Source organism: Cucumis melo, chromosome 10 (genome assembly GCF_025177605.1).
Source record: "Cucumis melo cultivar AY chromosome 10, USDA_Cmelo_AY_1.0, whole genome shotgun sequence".
Taxonomy (NCBI): domain Eukaryota; kingdom Viridiplantae; phylum Streptophyta; class Magnoliopsida; order Cucurbitales; family Cucurbitaceae; genus Cucumis; species Cucumis melo.
In genome coordinates, this window is record NC_066866.1 from 6,810,307 (window position 1) to 6,830,906 (window position 20,600).

General features: G+C 32.6%; 2 protein-coding genes across 3 annotated transcripts; one reads left to right on the plus strand and one right to left on the minus strand.

Moving 5' to 3' along the window:
* Window positions 1–5,892: 5,892 nt before the first annotated feature.
* Window positions 5,893–13,742, plus strand: LOC103500233 (pumilio homolog 1-like). Its single transcript, XM_008463469.3, has 9 exons — window positions 5,893–6,987; window positions 7,626–9,148; window positions 9,241–9,382; window positions 9,523–9,630; window positions 9,801–10,013; window positions 10,166–10,276; window positions 10,360–10,554; window positions 10,921–11,095; window positions 11,334–13,742. Exons 1-9 carry the CDS (start codon window positions 6,361–6,363, stop codon window positions 11,381–11,383), a joined length of 3,144 nt encoding a protein of 1,047 aa, XP_008461691.2. The 5' UTR covers window positions 5,893–6,360; the 3' UTR covers window positions 11,384–13,742.
* LOC103500234 (ribulose bisphosphate carboxylase/oxygenase activase 2, chloroplastic-like) lies at window positions 13,253–15,685 on the minus strand. 2 transcript variants are annotated; one of them, XM_008463470.3, is made up of 6 exons: window positions 15,353–15,685; window positions 14,938–15,263; window positions 14,727–14,835; window positions 14,418–14,503; window positions 13,853–14,325; window positions 13,253–13,741 (listed from the first exon to the last, which is right to left on the minus strand). In XM_008463470.3, the coding sequence occupies exons 1-6, from the start codon at window positions 15,542–15,544 to the stop codon at window positions 13,461–13,463; spliced, it is 1,467 nt and encodes a 488-aa protein (XP_008461692.3). In that variant the 5' UTR covers window positions 15,545–15,685; the 3' UTR covers window positions 13,253–13,460. The 2 variants fall into 2 exon arrangements, with proteins under 2 accessions (XP_008461692.3, XP_050947317.1); XM_051091360.1 differs by having other exon boundaries at window positions 13,849–14,325; window positions 15,353–15,520.
* Between the last annotated feature and the right edge of the window lie 4,915 nt (window positions 15,686–20,600).

Below are 20,600 nucleotides of genomic sequence, written 5' to 3' on the forward strand. Positions count from 1 at the left end.
TAAATTTAATGCATTACAGGATTAGGTAATATTATTAAAAATTAATAATATATATATATATATATATATATATATATATATATATTATCTTTTTTTTAAAAAAAAATAAAATAGGAATATGTAGTAACCACAAAAAATGTGATTAGCCACTAAAAAAATGAGTTAAAACCCATCTCTCACAATTAGTTGTCACAGCTTATAAGTTAGGCAGTATTATATTTTCATAATTAAATTTAAACTTATGATTACATTTATGGTTATAAATATCTATAGTTCCATGTAGCTGCATTATTCCATTATTCTATCGGTTATAATTACTTAAATCCATAGGTTAATTCTGCATTCTACAAGAACATAATCTGTTTGAAAAATTAATTAATTAATCAATATGTTTTTTTAAAAAAATATTTTACGACTTATTTAAATTTTTTATTATTATTCACTAAAAAATATGGTATAGATGTTGCTCTTGATTTAACGAGTGTGTTTCTTTCTTGGTAGATAACAAAGAATAGAAGTAACTAGGAATGTCTCTTTCTTTCATATCTTTTTTATAGTTAAAATGTGTTGGAACAACATGTTGACCCCGGCACTGGAAGATCAAGAGTTTCCAATCCTTTCTACTTTTTATCTGTTGTTGTTTAATGATCTGTAACATGTGACTTTCTCTACCGTTTTGGGTTGTTGTGGTTTGATTTTATCCTAAATAATATATATAATCAAATGAGAAATCAAATCTCATTTCTAAGAAAGAAAAAAAAAAGGGAGAAATTAATATAGCAGAAGTAATTATATAACTTTTTATTTGACAGAAATAAAATAAAATAAGTTAGAGTAAAAATAGTTATAGATGGATCATAGTCTAAAATGGATTTACTCGTAACTTAAAAGTTATTTAAAAAAATTATTGGGCATAATTTGATTTAATTTTCAAAAAAGAAAATATTATTAAATTCAAGAAGTTAATTATGCATGGGTTAAATTATACAAAATTAATTTTTCAAGATAAATAAATAATATATATATATATATATATATTGTGAGGCAGGATATATTATATGAAATTCATTGATTTGGACAGAGTTTATACAAAATTAATAGGGGCGGCTAAGAGGACTTTACTCTTTTGTTTTTATTTAAGTGATTTAAACCTTTTTAGATGCTCTCTATTCTTTTCCAATTACAATTTTAAATAAACCATTTCTCATATATTGTTCTTACAAAACAAAAAACAACTCATGTCTACTTATTTTTACATGGTGAATGAAATTTTTTATTACTATTCTTTAATTTTATTAATTATTTGATTTGAATTAAAATTAAAAATTATGTTTCTTTTCTTTTCAAAAAAAAAAAAAATGGTTATTGTAAATGGTTGTTGGGTGGTAGCTTTATGAAAACTTTTTATAACTCTTTCTTCCTAATGTAATATTATATATTTATTACTCACCATTTGCCAACATACTAAAATTAGTGTAACAATAAACACAAGAAAAGAGATGTTGAAATAAATATACATCTAAAAGATATTAGATGTATCATATTACTAATTAAATCTAACATTATTGCTAGACTCATGCATGACACAAATGGTAAGTTGATTATGACACTTCATCAGACATTCTTGTGACCATATACATCGTTTCAACTTACATATACCAAATCTATTTTTTTTAAAATATAACGTCAAATATGTACCTCTTTAACTTTTAGTTTTATACATGTCTATTAGGTTATTGACTCATTAATATATTTAAGATTTTTCTTAATTACAAATATAGTTTTATAAATTTGAATTCTATATGTCTCGTAGATAATCATACTCTTAATTATATATATATATATATGTGTGTGTATATTTATTTATTTATAAATATTATAAAATATTATATTCTATCTAATTACAAAACTAAACATTTTATTACTTGTTAACAAGAACTTAGCTTAACTTAAATTGAAGTGTACGATCCCACATTTTCGATAAGTTAGACAAGTATTAATGTGATCATATATGTATTTACATTACAATAATAAATATTGAAAGAAGACATGGTTTTGGTAGTAAAAATAAATTAAGATAAATCAGTGAAATATGACATACATGATAAGAAATGAGAAAGAAAGAATTAAGAAAAGAAAAATAATAATTACAATAAACTTTGCAAACAATGAATTACAATGAAGAAAAAAGGCAACAAGCAATGGCCATGGGATGAAGAAGGTCGAAAGACGAAGGAGAAAAGTAAATGAAGGAAAAAAATTTGAATACAAAACTTTTTTTTTTTTTTTTTTTTTTTTTTTTTTTTGCATTTTGATTGTGTTAATGTAGGGTGAAAATCACTGCAACAACCTCCAAAGTAGGGAATGGTGAAGGTAATTACTCGAAACTTCTAAACGTCAATGGTAGCCATAGATCTTTGATTCTCTTGTGTCTCCATACTCACATGTTTGTGTCATCGTCCTTGATAAGTTGAAATTTATTCTGGTTTTCTCTCTTGTTACTTGTTGTTATTAATTCTCGATCAATCAATTATGAAGAGAGTCAAAGATATTTTTGAAACGTTGTATGTCTATTCAATTAAAATATATTAAGTGAGAATTGACGGTGTAAAGTGAAAATAAGTGTAAATATTGAGTTGTCATGAGTGAGGTCTAAGTAGTGAGCAGGAAGGTTGGATTAGGCCGGGTAAGAGAAAAACTATAAATCAATCCAAAGTATACAGATTGTCAAAAAATAAATTCTATCGATTCAATATACAAAGTTTACTTTTAGCTTTTTATATATATATATATTACCAAATAAAATGATACGCTATAGTTCGTAGGACAAACTTATAGTTTTTATAATTGCAAAAAAAAAAAAAATTGCTATAATTATCTGATTACGTTATTTAGATAATTTTGTCTGTTAATTTTATTTAAAGAAATTGTCTATGTATTTATATTTATTTTTCAATAAAAATATATATATATATACATGTATGTTGAATGATAAAAAAATTAAGAAGGAAGAATAATGGTGCAATAAAAGTCATGCAGGGATGATTACTTACCTTATGCATTCCTAACCCACTTTGTTTTTTTATGCATCATAAAGTGATATTTTGTTTGGGAAAAAACAAAATACAACCAATATTAACTTTTTCCTAATTTTATTTATCTTATTAATTGGTTTTCTTTTAGAGTTCAAAGTGGGTGGTGATGCAATGCAATGGAGAATTATGAGTCTGACTACTTAATATTTTTGTTAAGTTGTATGTATGAGATTGTCTGGGTAAGTGCAAAGATTATGCCTACCAGATGCTTAATTGCAACATTGAAGTCCATCAAGAAGCTTAGTTCCATGGAAACATAGTTACACTCTTTATTCGCCAACACAAGCTACAAACATGGTACGATCGATCAACAAAGTATATGAAAATGGTTTTGCTATTTATTTCTGTTGTGAAAATGCATCCATCGTAGTATTTGATTTTATTTATATATGTGAAAACAATAAATAGACCTAACGTGTTTGGATTGATTTTTAAAATAATTCATTTTAAGATAAATTGAGGTGTTTGACACTGGATTAAAATAATTTTTAGAAAAATAAGATTATGAAATAAATCATTTTAGAGAAAACACATTCAACTAAATTTTAAAATAAATGTTTATATGGTGTTTAATGAGAAATCCTTTCCGAATATCTATTTTTCTTCCTTTATTTTTTTTTCATTTCTTTTAACTATCTATTTTTCACTTCGTTGTTCTTTTGGTTTTTTTTTTTAAATATTTTGAATATTTTTTAATGTGTGTTCGTATACATTTAAATACAGAGATTTGCAAATGTTCATCTTATAACTAAATTTACTTCACTTTTAAGACCTGTGAAAGAAATCATGAGAACGTCAAGAAATAAAAATAAATAAAGAACGTAATCGAATTGCAAATCTTCTTGTCTAGTTGATATTATATTGTATAGAAAAAATTATTTATCTTATGTATATTTTGTTGTTAGAAATCAATTATTTTTCTTTATGGTTATGTATTTACATTTCAATACATTTTTCTTTTAAAATTGAATTGTAAAAAAAAAAAAAAAAACAAAGAAAAACGAAATTAATGTTTAGTTTCAAATAACTAAAAAATTAATAATTTAAAGATAACGTACGATTAATTTAAAATATATTTCTAAAAAAAGATTCAAAATGCGTGTATTTTTTTTATAAAATTAATTCATGATATTTAATAGTCTTTTATCGTAATTTGACCTAAATATAAACAGCGTTAGTATAAGACAAACCAAACACAATTTTTCATATAAATATTTATAAAGAGGTCAAATCAAACATGTAAGTGTTTAGATGTTAAACTCATTTTACAAAAAATATTTTTTAAAAAATGTACTATTAAAAAATATTTTTTTTTTGTAGGCAATCTAAACGGACTTTAAGTTGAATGAGTGACGGTACAAAATATATTTAAAATGTTTACCTTCACCTACAATTTTGAATAGCAAAGATCGAAGGAAATATGAAATGGAAGAAGAAGAAAGGATATCGTAGTAATCCAAATTTAAAACATAAACTTTTTGCAAACTCACAATAAACGCATCGACTCTGAAGTATATAAAAAAAGAGTAAATTTTAATCCCATTAGCTATTGAACTACTCAAACAATATTATCACGTAATTTTTGTGTTTAATTAACTAACAAATGGAATGAATAAAAAAGTAAAATTAATTCAAAGCATTCATCAATCATTATAGCCTAAACTAAATTGTAAAAATAATAAGATATACATATCATAGTTTATATGAAAAAATGACTCACGGTGACTTAAAATCTTTCAAACACACATGTGTGTTTAATTCAGGCAAGTAAACAAAGTCATTTTTGATAATTAATCATATTGCTTAATATTGGTCCATGCAAAATTATCCATTCCCCAAATTTTGATAATTATTATTATTCATATAATATTTTTTATTTGACAATTTTCCTTATTTAATTATTCACATATATATTTATACATTAAGATTTGGGTATTTGGGACATTTCACTTATTAGCTTTCAGTTAGGAAAACTAAAATAAAAGAAAGCGTATTGGAGCCCACGCGCGGTCCAAAAAGCGTGAGGAAGAGGGGGGGGGCCCACTCCCGTTTTTTCAGTTTTAGTACAGAAAATTTTTTGATACAGTTTTCCGCACCTGATCACTCCCTCCATTTACACAAAACACTTGTCCTTATTACATTGGATATCGCCTCAAACTCGGATCTGCTTTTGTTTCTTTGCTTACGTGTCATCATTTACTTCTTTTTCTTTTTCTTTTTTTAACAGTTCTTCACCTCAAAATAAATTAAATCACCTCCTCAATCTTAATTATAATATATAATATAACTATTATTATTATTATTGTTATTGTTATTGTTATTGATGCTTATTTTGTAGTTTTTTTTTGACATATTCAAATGGGTTCGTAAGTTTAGCCACAATTTTATTATTATTCATAAATAAATTTGAGAAGAAATTATGGAATTTATTATCGAAACACTAAATTTAGAAATAAAGAAAAGAGGGAAATTTTGTATTATATTATATTTTTCTCCAAGATTTTTGAAACGAAAACAAAATTCCAAGTTTAGAAAATGGAAAAACCCTCTATTCTCTCAAATGTTAGAAGCAAAAAAAAAAAAACATAAACAAATTCTAACAAATTAGACATAATCGGCAATTTTCTCTCCTTCCATCTAATTCATATATTTAATGTTTAATTATAAATTTCCATTTTCTTTTTAACTAAAATATATATAAAAAACAGAATTCCAAAATGGGCAAAATCTTTTGCATTAATCACTGAAATAAAACCCTAAAAGGATATCTTGTAAGAATATATCCACTAGAATTGATCCGCACCGTCCGTTATTTTGTTCAACGGTTCAGATGTTTCCACCACTCGTGCTTATCATTCCTCTTCCTCACTCCACTGTCTCCTTTCTTCGCATTCTTCTCCTCTGTGAAAAGAGAGAACAAAAAAATGGCTAACTTCTTCTTCTTCGATCATCTTTTCCTTCTTGACCCAATCTGATGCTTATATTACTGTAATCTAAACATTAATCAATAACTAAAAAAGACCCCAAGTTTTGACGAACAAAGCTATTTTCTTCTTCTTTTTTCTTTTCTTTGTGCCCCTTTTGTTTGGATTCTTGTTTCGAAGTTATGGGGTTGTAATTTTTTGTGTTGGGAATTGATTGTTTGAGACATTCAAGCGAAACCCACTTGTACTTTTCGATTTTGAGCTCGTTTTTAGCTCAAAGTTGGGAGCTTTTTTTTTCCCTTTGTTACCCAGTTCTGTTTTTGGGGATTTTTGTGTTAGTAATGGTTACCGATACTTATTCGAAATTGGGTACTGATATTTCACTGCGATCGGCGCTGAAAAGTGGCGATTATGGTGAAGATTTAGGGATGTTGAGAAGACAACAGCAGCACGAGGCTGTGAGTGACAGAGAGAAGGAACTCAACCTTTGCCGGAGTGGCTCTGCGCCGCCGACCGTTGAAGGCTCTTTAACCGCCGTTGGAGATATGTTTAATGCTTCTGACTTATTGGGATTCAACAAAACCGCCGGAAAAGGTTTCATTTCTGATGAAGAGCTTCGTTCTGATCCTGCTTATGTTAACTATTACTATTCCAATGTGAATCTGAACCCTCGCCTTCCGCCGCCGCTGCTTTCTAAGGAGGATTGGCGGTTTGCACAGCGGTTACACGGCGGAGGCGGCGCCGGGGGGTTGGGTGGGATTGGAGATAGGAGGGAAGGCAGTAGAGGTGGTGATGAAGGGGTTAATCGAAATGGGTCACTTTTCATGTTGCAGCCTGGAGTTGGAACCAAAGAGGATTCCGGTATCGAATCAAGGCGGGTTGCAGGTGATTGGACCGGCGATGGTCTTATCGGGCTGCCGGGGTTAGGACTTGGGAGTAGGAAGAAAAGCATTGCTGAGATCCTTCAGGTGATGATGCTTTTGATTGTTTTATATCTATATGGGTCTGGTTTTCTTTAGATTGTATTGTTTTGCTTCATTTATATTTTTTGGAAGAATCATTTTCCCTTAAAATCGTTGTGAACTCGATAAAGTTTTCATTTTTTTGGTTTTGTTTTTGCTACAACTCTTATGATCCTAACATTCCCAATTGTAGATTATTTTTTAACGAAATTGCAATCTTATATTTACTGTTCTTATCATGTATATTACAGTGATGCCTTATAAAAAGATCTATGTTGTGGTCAGCATTTAAAAAATGCCAGCTTAGATGTGCCAGTTCCTCAACTTGTAAGGAAGAAACACATGAATATTCCGAAAAGATGTTCATTTTTCCCTTGCAATCTCAAATAAAACCTATATTTTTGTAAACTTTTTCTTATTTTTTGTCATACTATAAGCAGGCAATTTATTTACATTTTTCTATTGTGTGCATTATAAAGAAAGAGCCATGTTTATCCTTGTAAGCTTATTGTGCTTTAGGTGCATTTCGAGCTTTAACAAACACTGATTATAGCTAGCGAGACTGGTTGTGTTTTGTTTTTTCTTTTGGTAGAAAATTTCTTCAGTTAAGTCAAGTTACTTAGTTTGATTTTATTCGATGGCAGGATGATATAAGCAATGGAATGAATATCTCCCGGCATCCTTCTCGTCCGACTAGTCGCAATGCATTTGAGGATTCTTTGGAAGCTTCAGAAAGTCAATTTGCTTACTTACATCAAGATATGGCAACAATTGGTGGGAACAAACAGGGAATATCTGCAGTCCAAGGGGTTGGTGCCTCTGCACCTCATACTTATGCATCAGCTGTAGGAGCTTCCTTGTCGAGAAGTGCGACTCCCGATCCTCAACTTGTAGCCAGGGCTCCAAGTCCTCGTATTCCTCCAGTTGGTGGGAGAATATCTAGCACTATGGAGAAAAGAAATGCTTCTGGGCCAAATTCTTTCAATGGGGTTTCGCTGAAGGCGAGTGACCCTTCAGACCTGGTGTCTTCTTTTTCAGGCATGAATTTGTCCAATGGTATTCTTGATGATGAGAGCCACTTGCGGTCGGATATTCAGCAGGAGATTGATGATCGTCATAACTTCTTCAATCTGCAAACTGATCAAAATGATATGAAAAGGTATCTAGGTTTGAAGAACACAGACTTGGGGAAGTTTCATCTGCATTCATCTTCTCATTCAGCTAGAGGATCTCATCAAAATAATTCTCTTGCGTCAGGTGTTGATCAATCAGAATTCAACAAGCAAGCTGTTTCTTCCCCTACTTCATATATGAAGGGACCATATAAACAAACACTTAATAATGCAAGAGGTTCACCATCTCGCAATCAAAATATCGACAATGCAAATTCTTCTTTCTTGAATTATGGATTCAGTGGTTATACTACAAATCCTCCTGTTTCCTCAATTGTTGGGACCCATCTCGGTAGTGGTAATTTACCTCCACTGTATGAGAATGCTGCTGCTGCTGCATCAGCAATGGGAATGAGTGCCTTGAACAATAGAGCATTCAATGGATTGGCTTTAGGATCGAGTATGTTGGAAACAGCCAGTGAATTTCAAAATAACAGGTTGGAAAATCATAATGCGATGAACGGTATGCAGTTACCTGGACTGGATCCATCCTACATTCAATATTTGGGATCAAATGAATACGCTGCTGCACAGGTGGGCGGGATTAGTGACCCTCCATTGGATAGTGATAGTTTGATGGGTAATGGATATATGGATTTATTGGGAGTCCAAAAAGCTTACCTGGGAGCATTGCTTTCACCTCAAAATTCACAATTTGTTCTACCTTATTTTGGTAAATCCGGCAGTCTAAATCATAACTACTATGGCAACCCAAGCTATGGTCTTGGCATGTCGTATCCCGGAAGTCCATTAGCTGGATCCCTTCTTCCTGGCTCTCCTGCTGGATCTGGTAATGCCCTCAACCACATCAGTAAGGCCTTGCGCTTCTCTTCGGGAATGAGAAATTTTGCTGGAGGTAGCCTTGGAGGTTGGCATTCTGAAGGTGGTGGCAATATGAATGGAGGTTTTGTGTCTTCTTTGCTAGATGAATTCAAAAGCAATAAAAGCAAATGTTTTGAACTTTCAGAAATTGCTGGCCATGTTTTTGAGTTCAGGTACTCGCCTCTTGGCATTTTATACTTCTATGCTGTTGCTTAAAGCAGCCTAACCTGAATGGAAATGTTTCTTTCATTGTCCTTTTAAACAGCTCCGATCAATATGGAAGTCGTTTCATTCAGCAGAAGCTTGAAACCGCCTCTGTAGAAGAGAAAGATATGGTTTTCCATGAAATTATGCCACAAGCTCTTTCCTTAATGACTGATGTGTTTGGTAATTATGTTGTTCAAAAGGTATTGTTTTACATTAATATTTGTTTGAACTGGCTTGTCTATAATTGTATTAAGCAAATTAGATCATGGAATGACATGATTGATGATTGAATAGCTTATAATTTGTTTTGGACTTAATTATGAGCATCTGTGGCATCCAGTTTTTTGAGCATGGAACTGCATCCCAAATAAGGGAACTAGCTGATCAACTCAACGGACACGTCCTAGCACTCAGTCTTCAAATGTATGGTTGTCGAGTGATTCAGAAGGTCTGTGTTGCCTTTGCTTTTTTAGGGAAATCTCCAGATTCATTTAATATTATCTTTCCTTCTTTGACGTTTCACTGCCTGTTCCCTCATACAAAATTTGTGTTGAAGCTAAAAATGTCATCCATTTTTTTCCCTGTAACCAAAATATTATGATGCAAATTTCATTTCAGGCAATCGAAGTGGTTGATGTTGACCAGCAGACTAAAATGGTTACAGAATTAGATGGTCAGATCATGCGTTGTGTACGTGACCAAAATGGGAACCATGTTGTACAGAAGTGCATTGAATGCATTCCTGAGGAAGCCATTCAATTTATTGTTTCAACATTTTATGATCAAGTCGTTACATTATCGACTCATCCATACGGTTGTCGTGTTATACAGGTAAGGGAATTTATTCTTCTATTTTTGCATTTTGTAATTTGTACCATCTCTGATTCTTGGCAAACTAAATTGTGATATTATGTGGAACTTACAACACTAATGATTATATTTATTGGTTGTAATGATAAAATCATACAACAATTCTCTCTCAGAGAGTCCTTGAGCACTGCCACAACCCAAAAACGCAGCATATAATGATGGACGAGATTTTGCAGTCTGTCTGCACGTTGGCTCAAGATCAGTATGGAAATTATGTTGTGCAGGTTTGCCATTAATCAGACACTCCTTTTATTACCTTTTGTCACTGGAGCATTTTAATATACTAATTTTTGTCTTGCTCTTACAGCATGTATTGGAGCATGGGAAGCCACACGAACGTTCTGCTATTATAAAGAAACTGACTGGGCAGATAGTTCAAATGAGTCAACAGAAGTTTGCCTCCAATGTCATCGAGAAATGTCTAACTTTTGGAACTTCTGCTGAACGCCAGGCCTTGGTGAATGAGATGCTTGGTACCACAGATGAAAACGAGCCCCTTCAGGTGTTTGTCTGCATTCCACCTGCACTTTTTTCCCTTCCATATGATCAAGAAATTTCCCCACCCTCAACCGTTCTGAAAATGGAAGTTAATAATAGGAAAATATGTCTATTGCTTTTGTACGAAAAGAGAAATATAACAAAGATATTCTTTTCTCTACTGCATGTTTTTGTTCAGAACATGACATTTTATTGTCTTTGTATCAAATGGATGCTCTCAACTTCAGAACATTCTTTAGAAGAAACATCTTGATTATACGGATAACTGATTCATACAAATGTATCTCCATTTTCTTTTCCTACAATTCAGATGGTTGAATGGAGTAGTGACAAATGTTGTAACTTTCTTCTACTCTATTGTTGAATCCAGGTTATGATGAAGGATCAGTTTGCAAACTACGTTGTACAGAAAGTGCTGGAAACTTGTGATGACCAGCAACTTGAACTAATTCTTAATAGGATAAAAGTTCATCTCAATGCTCTGAAGAAGTATACCTATGGTAAGCACATAGTCGCGCGGGTGGAGAAACTTGTTGCTGCTGGAGGTACGATCTCTCCATCTACCAGTGCTTTTTGCTCTTTCATTCATGTTTACTTTTGGACAAGTTAGAACATCCTAAACTGCCAAAGAGGAATAGAATCACAATTGAAAATAAAAGAGGATAGCTAGTAGCTAAACTGTTCTCAAGTTTGTTTGCATTTTCGATACTGATTGATCTTGATTGATACTATACTACTACTTCAATGTTGAGGTATCTAAAACGATCTTACACTGTATGACAGAGAGGAGGATTAGCATTCTGACTCCAAAGCCAGCACAGGTGGTTGCTTAGGAAAACAAGGAAGAAAGTTGTACAGCTAACCGAGGATAGCACAAAGCACGCGGTGTCTCTTTCCGCTTCCGTTTAATATCTCTGTCTAGTAAGTAATAGCTGCTGTATCTATATGATTCAGATAGAAGCTGACATGAAATAAGGAAAAAAACTAGTACAAAAAGTTAAAAAAAAAAAAGTTAAAAAAAAAGGAACTGTTGGCTGTACATTTTATAATCTTGAGAGTATAGAGAAAATGAAGGTTAGATGAAGAGAGAATTGAGGGCAGATGAACAAAAGCTGATGGCTCTGCCCCTAAAGAGAAGAGATAAGAAGTTTTAGTATTTGAGTTTTTGTTTTTAAGGGTGTAAAAAGGGAGAGGAGGAAGAGGGAAGTAGAAAATGTTTAATGGGATGGCGACGACAACGATCAACGATGATGATCGATTCATGGGTTGTACAAATATTAGCTGGTGGAGTTATGTTTTTTTTTTTTTCTTTTCTTTTTGTTAGGATTTGTTTTCTTTTGATTATGTATGAGATTTTGATTCTTCATTTTGTTATTTCATCAACTTTTTTTCTTTCTTAAAGTTGAGGTTTTCTTTTCTTTTTATTTTTTGCTTGTAAAATGATCATTTAGTTGTCATTTTTGTTGAATTATGTAGTCAACTGATGCTTGCTGAGATGAGAAATCTATTATGGTTATAACGATTTTGTTTTTAGTTGATTTTGAATTTGTTTTAATATACAAATTTTATTTTTCAAACCATATTAAATTTTTAGGTTTTTAACAAGAAATTAGGAACAAATTTCAAAATTTCAAAATGTTTTAATATACAAAATGTTCTTACAGGTCTTTTTGTCAAATTATAAAATGTTTTAAAATATTGATATGTATTATTTTTATATAAAATTGAATATTAGGTTCATTTTGGAACTTTGATTTTCTAAGTTAGTGTTTATTTATTATTAGCCTTATAAATTAGTACGATTTATCATATTTATAAATATTTATAACTTTTCTTTCTAAGAGTTAAAAAAAAAAGAAAAAGAAAAAACAGAAGTTGCGATTTCTTATGGAAATAGATTACAAAATAAAAAATAGGAAATGATTATAATTTTCAATAACTTATTTTAAAAAAATTAACACCAAATAAGCCTAAGAAACTTTTCTCTCAATGACTTTAGAGAATTAATGTCTAATATTATGTATATTTGTTTCATCCATTGAAAATGTGTTGAATTTTTTTCATTCTATAACAAAATCTTTATTTAGTTATTTTTAAATTTATTTAATTTTATTGGTACAAACACCTTGATGACTAATTCTTTTATCTCAATCTATTAAATTGAATAAAGTTTTAAAATATGGGAGTTTCTTGGTTACCTAACTTTTTACTATTAAAATACCAATTTTTGGCCCTAAAAAGAACACCAGAAATGTTATGTGAAATAAGTATTTTCTCTTTTTGTTGCAATCGTTTTTTAAGATAGTAATGGAATTATATGTAAAAGTTACATTATTATTATTACCATTTGTATATTGAAGTTCATAAATCTTTGTGTATGTAATAATTACAATGGTATATACAATTCGTTTTGTTTCATTTTAATCCTTCTTTCTTTTTATTTGGATCTTATAATCTTGATAAAAAGCAATTATTTTTATTTTTGTTTATATTTTCTTTGTAAAGGATCAAAGTGGCCGATCTTTTTTGAAGTAAAGAGACTAAAGTGAATCAAAATTGAGAGTACATGAAAGCAATAATAAAGGAATGGAAGTAAGTAATTTCGAACACAAATTTTAAAAGCAAAACATAACATTTTGCACATTTGATTGAGTAAAAAGGGAAGAAATACAACAATGTTTTGAAACACAAAAGTCACAAAATGAGAAACAAAAGTAAGAAATGACTTTTATTTTGATATGTGATTTTGGTTCCACAAAAGAAAGAAGAAGAAAGAACAAAAAGGCCTGAAGAATATATAGATGAGACGAATCTCACATAATGAGAGCACTCATTTCCTTTCCCCACAGAGACACAAACTTGATGATGATTGTCATGAAATGAGTTGGACACCAACACACAAGCTTTAATTTAGAAAGCTCCTCTAGTAATGGCATCTTCATTGGCATTGCCAAGAGCAGCCTCATTCAAATAAGTTTCAGCCAATTGCACCCTCTTCACGTTCTCTTGTTCTTGAACCAACATGCTACCATACTCCAACAGCTTTTGAAGTGTCATTGCTGGCTGCTCGAACTTCGGTGGTGGCTCTTTTGAGTTCACAAGCTTCTTCCCAATAGCCTGGACTCCAACTGCGACGACCCACTTCCTTACTTCGTCATCGTACACTCTCGCCCTTAGAGCACCGAAGAAATCTGTCCAACAAAAACAGGCATATAAAAGAGAGTTAAGTCTCTAACGACCAGTGGACTGTTATGTAATGTAATAATGCAATGTCATGTCATGAGACATGAGTAGTAACTGACCGATGGATTGGCCTGGGAAGGTGTCGACCAACTTGACGATGTCCTCATCAGCCACATTGTCGGTACGGAAGATACCTTTGCAGACACCGATACGGTCTTCCCTAGTGGGTGCCCAGTAGAATTTCTCCATACGACCGTCACGGATGAGAGGAGCGTAGAGAGTGGAGAAATCGTTACCAGTGACGATGATTGGAACTCGGGGGTTCTCCTCCTTGTTGTACATTCCAGGGAGTTGGACATTGGTGGGGTTATCGGCGATGTTCATGAGTGTGGCGTTAACCATTTGGTTGTTGACGGTGTATTGAGTGGTACCACCAAGACGACCAGCACCTGCATCAAGATCGTTGATGAAGAGGCAGGACATTTTTCCCTTCTTGATTATGTCAGCCGCCTCACGGTACCGTTGTCGGATCAACTTGGCTGGCTCTCCTGCGTTCCCGCTTTCCAATTCTCCGGCACTCATCATGATTGGGCTGTGCAAACGGCCAAAGTGTTAGAAGAGCAAACCAAATTTAATTTGTATAAAGTATGAGTTTTTAAAAAGTAGGATTATGGACTGACTCACTTGATTCCCATCTTGGCAAATACAAGCTCACATTGGAAGGATTTTCCTTGTCCTTTGCCTCCCCACAGACCCAAAATCAAAGGAACCTGAACACACAAAATTTATATATTTTGATTTTGAATATAAAGATTTTTATCTAGAGATCTCACTCTTAACAAGATAGATGAGTTACTACTTCATCAATTCATTTAGATCTGATCCATTCAAAATTAATAATAGTAATCTTATAGCGTCATGTTTATAAAAACAACGGTTTTGACTCAAAAGCATCACAGAACTCCGGTTAGATGAATGTAAAGGGTTAGAAACCTTGATGTTTGGGAGGGTCATGTAGTTCTTGGTGATGTGAACAACCAATTTGTCCATGAAAGCAGGAGCAATGTAGTAACCATCCAATATATTGTCCATGCCTTCATATCTACAACACATACAAAAACAAGATATATCATCTCTCAAAAAACAACCAACAAATTATGATTTTTTTTTTTTTTTTAAATTTTTCTTGTTGTGTGTCTCTTACGTTTTAAGTCCTGTACTAAGATACTCATAAGAGCTCATAACAGCATAATGAGTTCCAGATTGCATGGGAGCTTGAAACAGAGAATCCACCATTCCCTTTCCTCTTGTGATGTCCTGCTGATCATCTGAAACATCATATCCAAGTCCGGCCCATCTGTCTTTGTTGGTCTGCTTCTCGAGATTCTCGTCTGGGATTGATTCCACTGCCACCACCTTGAAGCTACCCGAAGAAGCCTTCGGGGTCACAGCTCTCGAGGTCACCACTTTCTTCCCGAAGAACACTGAACTCGGAACCGAAGTAGCGGATCCAGAGCCATTCAAGCTCAGCTGAAATATAGAATAATAAACTTTAAGATGGAATGAGAGGCTTAGAAAATCTAATTAAATTCAAGTGGGGGAATAGAGAAGGGACTTACCGGTGCATGGTTAACGACTCCGACAGAGGCAGCGGAGGCGGCCATGGGGACTTGGAGTAGTGAGTAAGTATTTGGCAGAGGGAAGGTAGATTTGGAGAAGGATAAAGAGGAGTGAGGAGTGAAGAGGGACTTTATAGAAGCAAAGGGATGACGGAGGAGTTGAGTCCATAGGAAAAAGGATATCCTAACCATGAGTTTCAAAATTTCTCAACAACCACACAGTTGAGATTAGCTGAGATGACACGTGGCAGAAGGAGAAAGGGGTTGTGAATTGATCCTAAAAGACTCCATTAGTGGTTGAACTTAAAGGGATCTTCTTCTCCATTAAAATTTTGGCCATTTTATTTCATTATCATCCAACCACAAGAACCCTAACTTAAACCAAGCTCACCCATTGGTCCATTTTCTATTTCCAAACTAAACAACAACAATATAAATTCTTACCTATACTTTCGTTGCTCATATATTTAATGGTTCAATAATGTTAGTATGGAAGTTTTTAGCATTTAATGAGTATTTTAACTTTTGTTATTGTCAAAAAAGAATGAAATATTTGATCCAACTACAAAAGAGAACCACTATAATCTCAATCTGCACTTAATTAGTAATAAATAATAAAAAAAAAAGATGTTGGTTTAAAATATAGTTTTGAAAAACAAAGTTTTGGTATATATATATACTATTTGACTTTTTTTTTAATGCTACTAATTTAGCTTTTGAAGTGCTTTAAAAATAAATGCTCAAAGGGAAAATAATGTTTTGATTCCCGAATGACCAATTTTTCAAGGGTTAAAATCCAACCAACTTTTAAAAATCATGCGCTAAATAGGTTTTAAGTCTCGTCAAAGTATATAATGAAAGTAAGATTCTATTTATATTAATCTTAGTCTACTAAATAAGAAAAAATATGTTAATGATGCTTTACTGATAGTTAAAATGAGTATAGCTCAACTGATATTATAATATTATCAATCTCAAAGTCAAATATTCGATTTTTCTATCTTGCCATAAGAGAACTTTTTGTTACATGTCAAGATAATCAACCATCTAACAATGAAAGTAAAATTGTTAGGGAAAAAAAAGAGAGGTAAAAGTGTTAATTTCAACTTAGGTTGCAAAAGAATTAATTTGGATCACAAGTTAATGGGAGGCCCATATGTGCATACCACATTTGGATGTACACACAAAATAATTGAAAAAAAAGTCATTTGTAATTTCAAGCAAAATGAGAGGTGAAGAAGGGAAGATAAGGATAGGTTCATTATCAATTTCAGCCCTTCCCTCATAATAACCATAAACGATAACCCTTACTATATATTCCATTTCATTTTCTTTCTACTCTCTTCTATTTTGTATTTCTTTGCCCTTTCATCCTTACTTAGTCCTTGGGCCCCAAGGAGGGCACAAAGACACACACTCCATCTCATCTACTATAATATAAATTGACACTTTATTTAAAGTCTTTTAATCTCATAAGTAACGTAAAAAAGAAGTTTATGAAAATATGATATGTTTCATTTAAGAGGTCTAAAATTGAGTTATGGGAATTGGGAGGAGAGAGGTGAATGTGGAGGCCAATTAATTTAATTTCATGAGTGAGACATACACATGGGTCCAAGAAAAACCCACGCTATTGGGCTTTCTAAACTGGCCTTTCAATACCATAAGAAACTTCTCTAGTTTAGGATTTTTATTTTCATTCAAATTAAACTATGCTCCAGCTGATTATTAAGTAAGTTTTAACTTTAAATTTTTGTGTCTAGATTTGATTATTTTTCGATGGGATATATTTACCAATTTCATTGTCCTTCAACCAAACAAATACGGGATTCTCATCTTAAATCTTCTTGTTTCTTTTAATATAAAAATAAAGTGTTTCACAAGTGTTCACACGAGATTTCCAAAAAAATTTGACTTGTGGAGTTGAACTTGTGTTGATGTTGTATTTACGTTGATTTGATGTGATGTGATTCGGTCTCTAGAATTTAATCCTCTGATTCTCTCTCGGCTGGACCCTTACACTTGATTTAAGGAAGAGAAGCATGTGATGTTCTTGGAGTTGGAGTCTTAGAAGAAAGATTGAGGATCTTCAAAGGAGTTTCAATCTTCGAGGGTGTTCTTGAAGGTGGAGTCTTGAAAGAAAGTTTGTATCTTCAAAAGAAGCTTCAATCTTCGGTGGTCGGAGTTTCGATCTTCGAGGTTGACTTCTATCTTTTGGGAGAATTCTCTCTAAACCTTCTAAAGTTAAAAATTTCCAATCGAAGAAAACTCCTCTATTTTAAATAGAGTTCTCCGGTGGGCTTTTATGAACTTGAGTCTAGTCTGATCCATGGACCATACCTATGGGCTCAGTCACATGGATTTGAGTCATATTTTATTTTGGGCTAAATTAAGCTTATTTTTTGGCTCAATTGAATTTTAGCCCAAGTAAATAATATTTGATTAAACCAAAATAATTAATTTAATCTGATTGCCTTAATCTCAAATACAATTATTTTAGTAAATGATGTGGCAATTTGTGATTGTTTCCAAAATTTCGTCGGTGAATCTCGAAAAGATAAATTTAAAGTTCAATACGAGCATTTTTTTCTTTTTTGCTCCATTTGACATATCCAATTAATCAAACTATGAATTTAGTACATGACTTTGATTTAAATTTGAAATAAGGCTTGGGATATGACCAATCCTTAATTTGAGAAAAGCTTAAGGTTTTATCCAAAATTTACTTTAATTTGAGGATAAAAATTTAAATTTGACGATGATTTGATTTTTTTTAGATAAAATTTTGGAACCATATTTTAGTTTGAGATAAGAATGAGTTTCTACCGTACCCTAATTTGTCTGAGTATGGATAAGAATTTGGAATTATCAATTTTAATATTGGGATAAAATGACCAAATTTAATTTTAAGATAAATATAAAATCTCAATCTTGGGATAAAGTTGGATTTATGGCTCCAATTTAAAGTTGAGATAAAACAAATTGAGGTAAAATCTAAATTTTAATTTTAATTTGGGGATAAAATCTAAATTTTAATTTTAATTTGGGGATAAAATCTAAACTTTGAAATATTCAAATATGTTTAATTATCTCAAAAAGTGGAACTCGAGATTTTATTCCAAAAACAAAATAAGATAATTGAATTTTAATTTTATTTTAAAAATTAAAATATTAAAATATGTTTGAATATTTTCAAATGTGGAATCTGAGATTTTATTCCAAAATAAAATATCATAAATTGGCTTTTAAAAAATTAAAACCTTTCCAAATCCTATTAGGAATTAGATTTGTTAGCCTTATAAATAAACTCATACCTCGATGATTCTTTAAAAACTTCTCTTCTCCCTTTTTATTTTTATTTTTTTTTCTTTTTTAATAATAATTAATTTTTTTAAAAAACTTTCTATTTTTTTTAGAAACTAGAGTTACCGTGCCTCTCTTTACTTATAGACGCGTCTTCAAAAGGTAAGGATTTTTTTCTTTTTCGAAATTATTTGTAGAAGTAACTCTGCCGTCAACGATCCAACTTCTACTAGAGGACGATCGGGCTTTTGCCGTCAGATCCACTGCCCTGGTAGGAACGATCGGACACCTTCGTCGTTTGGAGAGGTGATACTGCCGTCAGCGATCCAACTTCTATCGGGGGATGATCAGGCTTTTGCCGTCGAATCCATCGCCCTGGTAGGAGTGATCGGGCACATTTTTTGTTTAGAGAGGTGATATTGCTGTCAGCGATCCTATCGGGGGATGGTCGGACTTTTGCTGTCAGATCCACCACCCTGGTAGGAGCGATCGGGCACTTCATCGTTTGGAGAGGTGATACTGCCGTCAACGATCCAACTTCTATCGGGGGACGATCGAGCTTTTGTCGTCAGATCCACCGCCCTGGTAGGAGCGATCGGACACCTTCATCGCTTGGAGAGGTGATACTGCCGTTAGCGATCCAACTTCTATCGAGGGACGATTGGGCTTTTACCTTCAGATCCACCGCCCTGGTAGGAGCGATTTGGCACCTTCGTCCTTTGGAGAGGTGATACTGCCGTCATCGATCCAACTTCTTTTGGGGACGATCGGGCTTTTACCGTTAGATCCACCGTCCTGGTAGGAGCGATCAGACACCTTCGTCCTTTGGAGAGATGATACTGCTGTCAGCGATCCAACTTCTATCGGGGGACGATCGGGCTTTTACTGTCAGATCCACCCTTCTGGTAGGAGTGATCGAGCACTTTCGTCCTTTCAAGGCTATAACATATTAGAAATGAGGTAGAGTTTTTTTTTTGTGCCGACATTTCTTTTAGAGGAGGCAAAGTCTCCTCTACATTAATGAAGCCTAAGTTCAAACTTGCTTGAAAAGGCAATGATGAAGCCTTTTTTTTTTTTTTTTTTTGCTTGAAGAAGACAATAGTTTTAAATTTAAATATGAGAAAGCATCAATGAATCATTTGAACTTGAATATGAGGATACATCGATGAAACCTTCGATCTTGTACATGGAAAAATAATAGTGCAATCCTCAAAGTCGGTGGAGCATTGGTGAAGTCTTCAGCCTTGCATTTGAATGATCCTTTATGAAATTTTTGAACTCGAATTTGAAGAAACATCAACAAAGACTCAAAATTTAATTTTGAGGAACTTCTAATCTTCTGTGAACTTAAATTTTAAGAAACATTAACAAAGCCCCCCGGATTTGATTTTTAGGAACTTCTAAACTTGGCGATGGAGTGTTGAACTTCAAAAGAATGATGCCACTTTATAAGTATCTAACTTTGCAACATCTTGCTCCTCGTGGCACACCTTTTTAATTTTGTTATATTGCCCCCAGTAAGGCATCTTCAACTTTAAGTTGATATTATTCGATGAGAACGAAAACCATCAATTGCTAGTGCCATGCTTTATGTGATCATGACACTACTCTTGCTTTCCATTCTTCTCAATTGAGTTCTTTTTTTACTCGACTGAACTTAAGGTTTCCCTTAAGCTGCCTATGTACCCTTTATAATCTAGGGATCAAGTCATAACGTAGTTCAATTTTTATTTTTTTTTATTTTGTCATTCACCTTTTAATCTCTTGTGGGCTAGGAGTACCATGCAATTTAGGCTCTTGCGATAAGGAGCTTTGCATATTTAGCAACTTTTATTTTCTTCAAGAATTTTCTCATCTCCTTCGTTTATGGGATTGGTGAAGATAATAAATCTTGGTTTCACGATCAAGGAACCTTCTGTATTTATGTCAACAGACAATTTTCTCT

Excerpts from the sequence above, each read along its gene's own strand:
- LOC103500233 (XM_008463469.3), top strand. The coding sequence starts at position 6,361 with ATGGTTACCGATACTTATTCGAAATTGGGTACTGATATTTCACTGCGA. Across the intron at positions 9,383-9,522 it reads GTAATTATGTTGTTCAAAAG|TTTTTTGAGCATGGAACTGC; the intron begins GTATTGTTTTAC and ends TGTGGCATCCAG. Across the intron at positions 9,631-9,800 it reads GTTGTCGAGTGATTCAGAAG|GCAATCGAAGTGGTTGATGT; the intron begins GTCTGTGTTGCC and ends ATTTCATTTCAG.
- LOC103500234 (XM_008463470.3), bottom strand. The coding sequence starts at position 15,544 with ATGGTTAGGATATCCTTTTTCCTATGGACTCAACTCCTCCGTCATCCC. Across the intron at positions 14,504-14,726 it reads TGACCCTCCCAAACATCAAG|GTTCCTTTGATTTTGGGTCT; the intron begins GTTTCTAACCCT and ends TTGTGTGTTCAG. Across the intron at positions 13,742-13,852 it reads CTTCCCAGGCCAATCCATCG|ATTTCTTCGGTGCTCTAAGG; the intron begins GTCAGTTACTAC and ends TTTGTTGGACAG.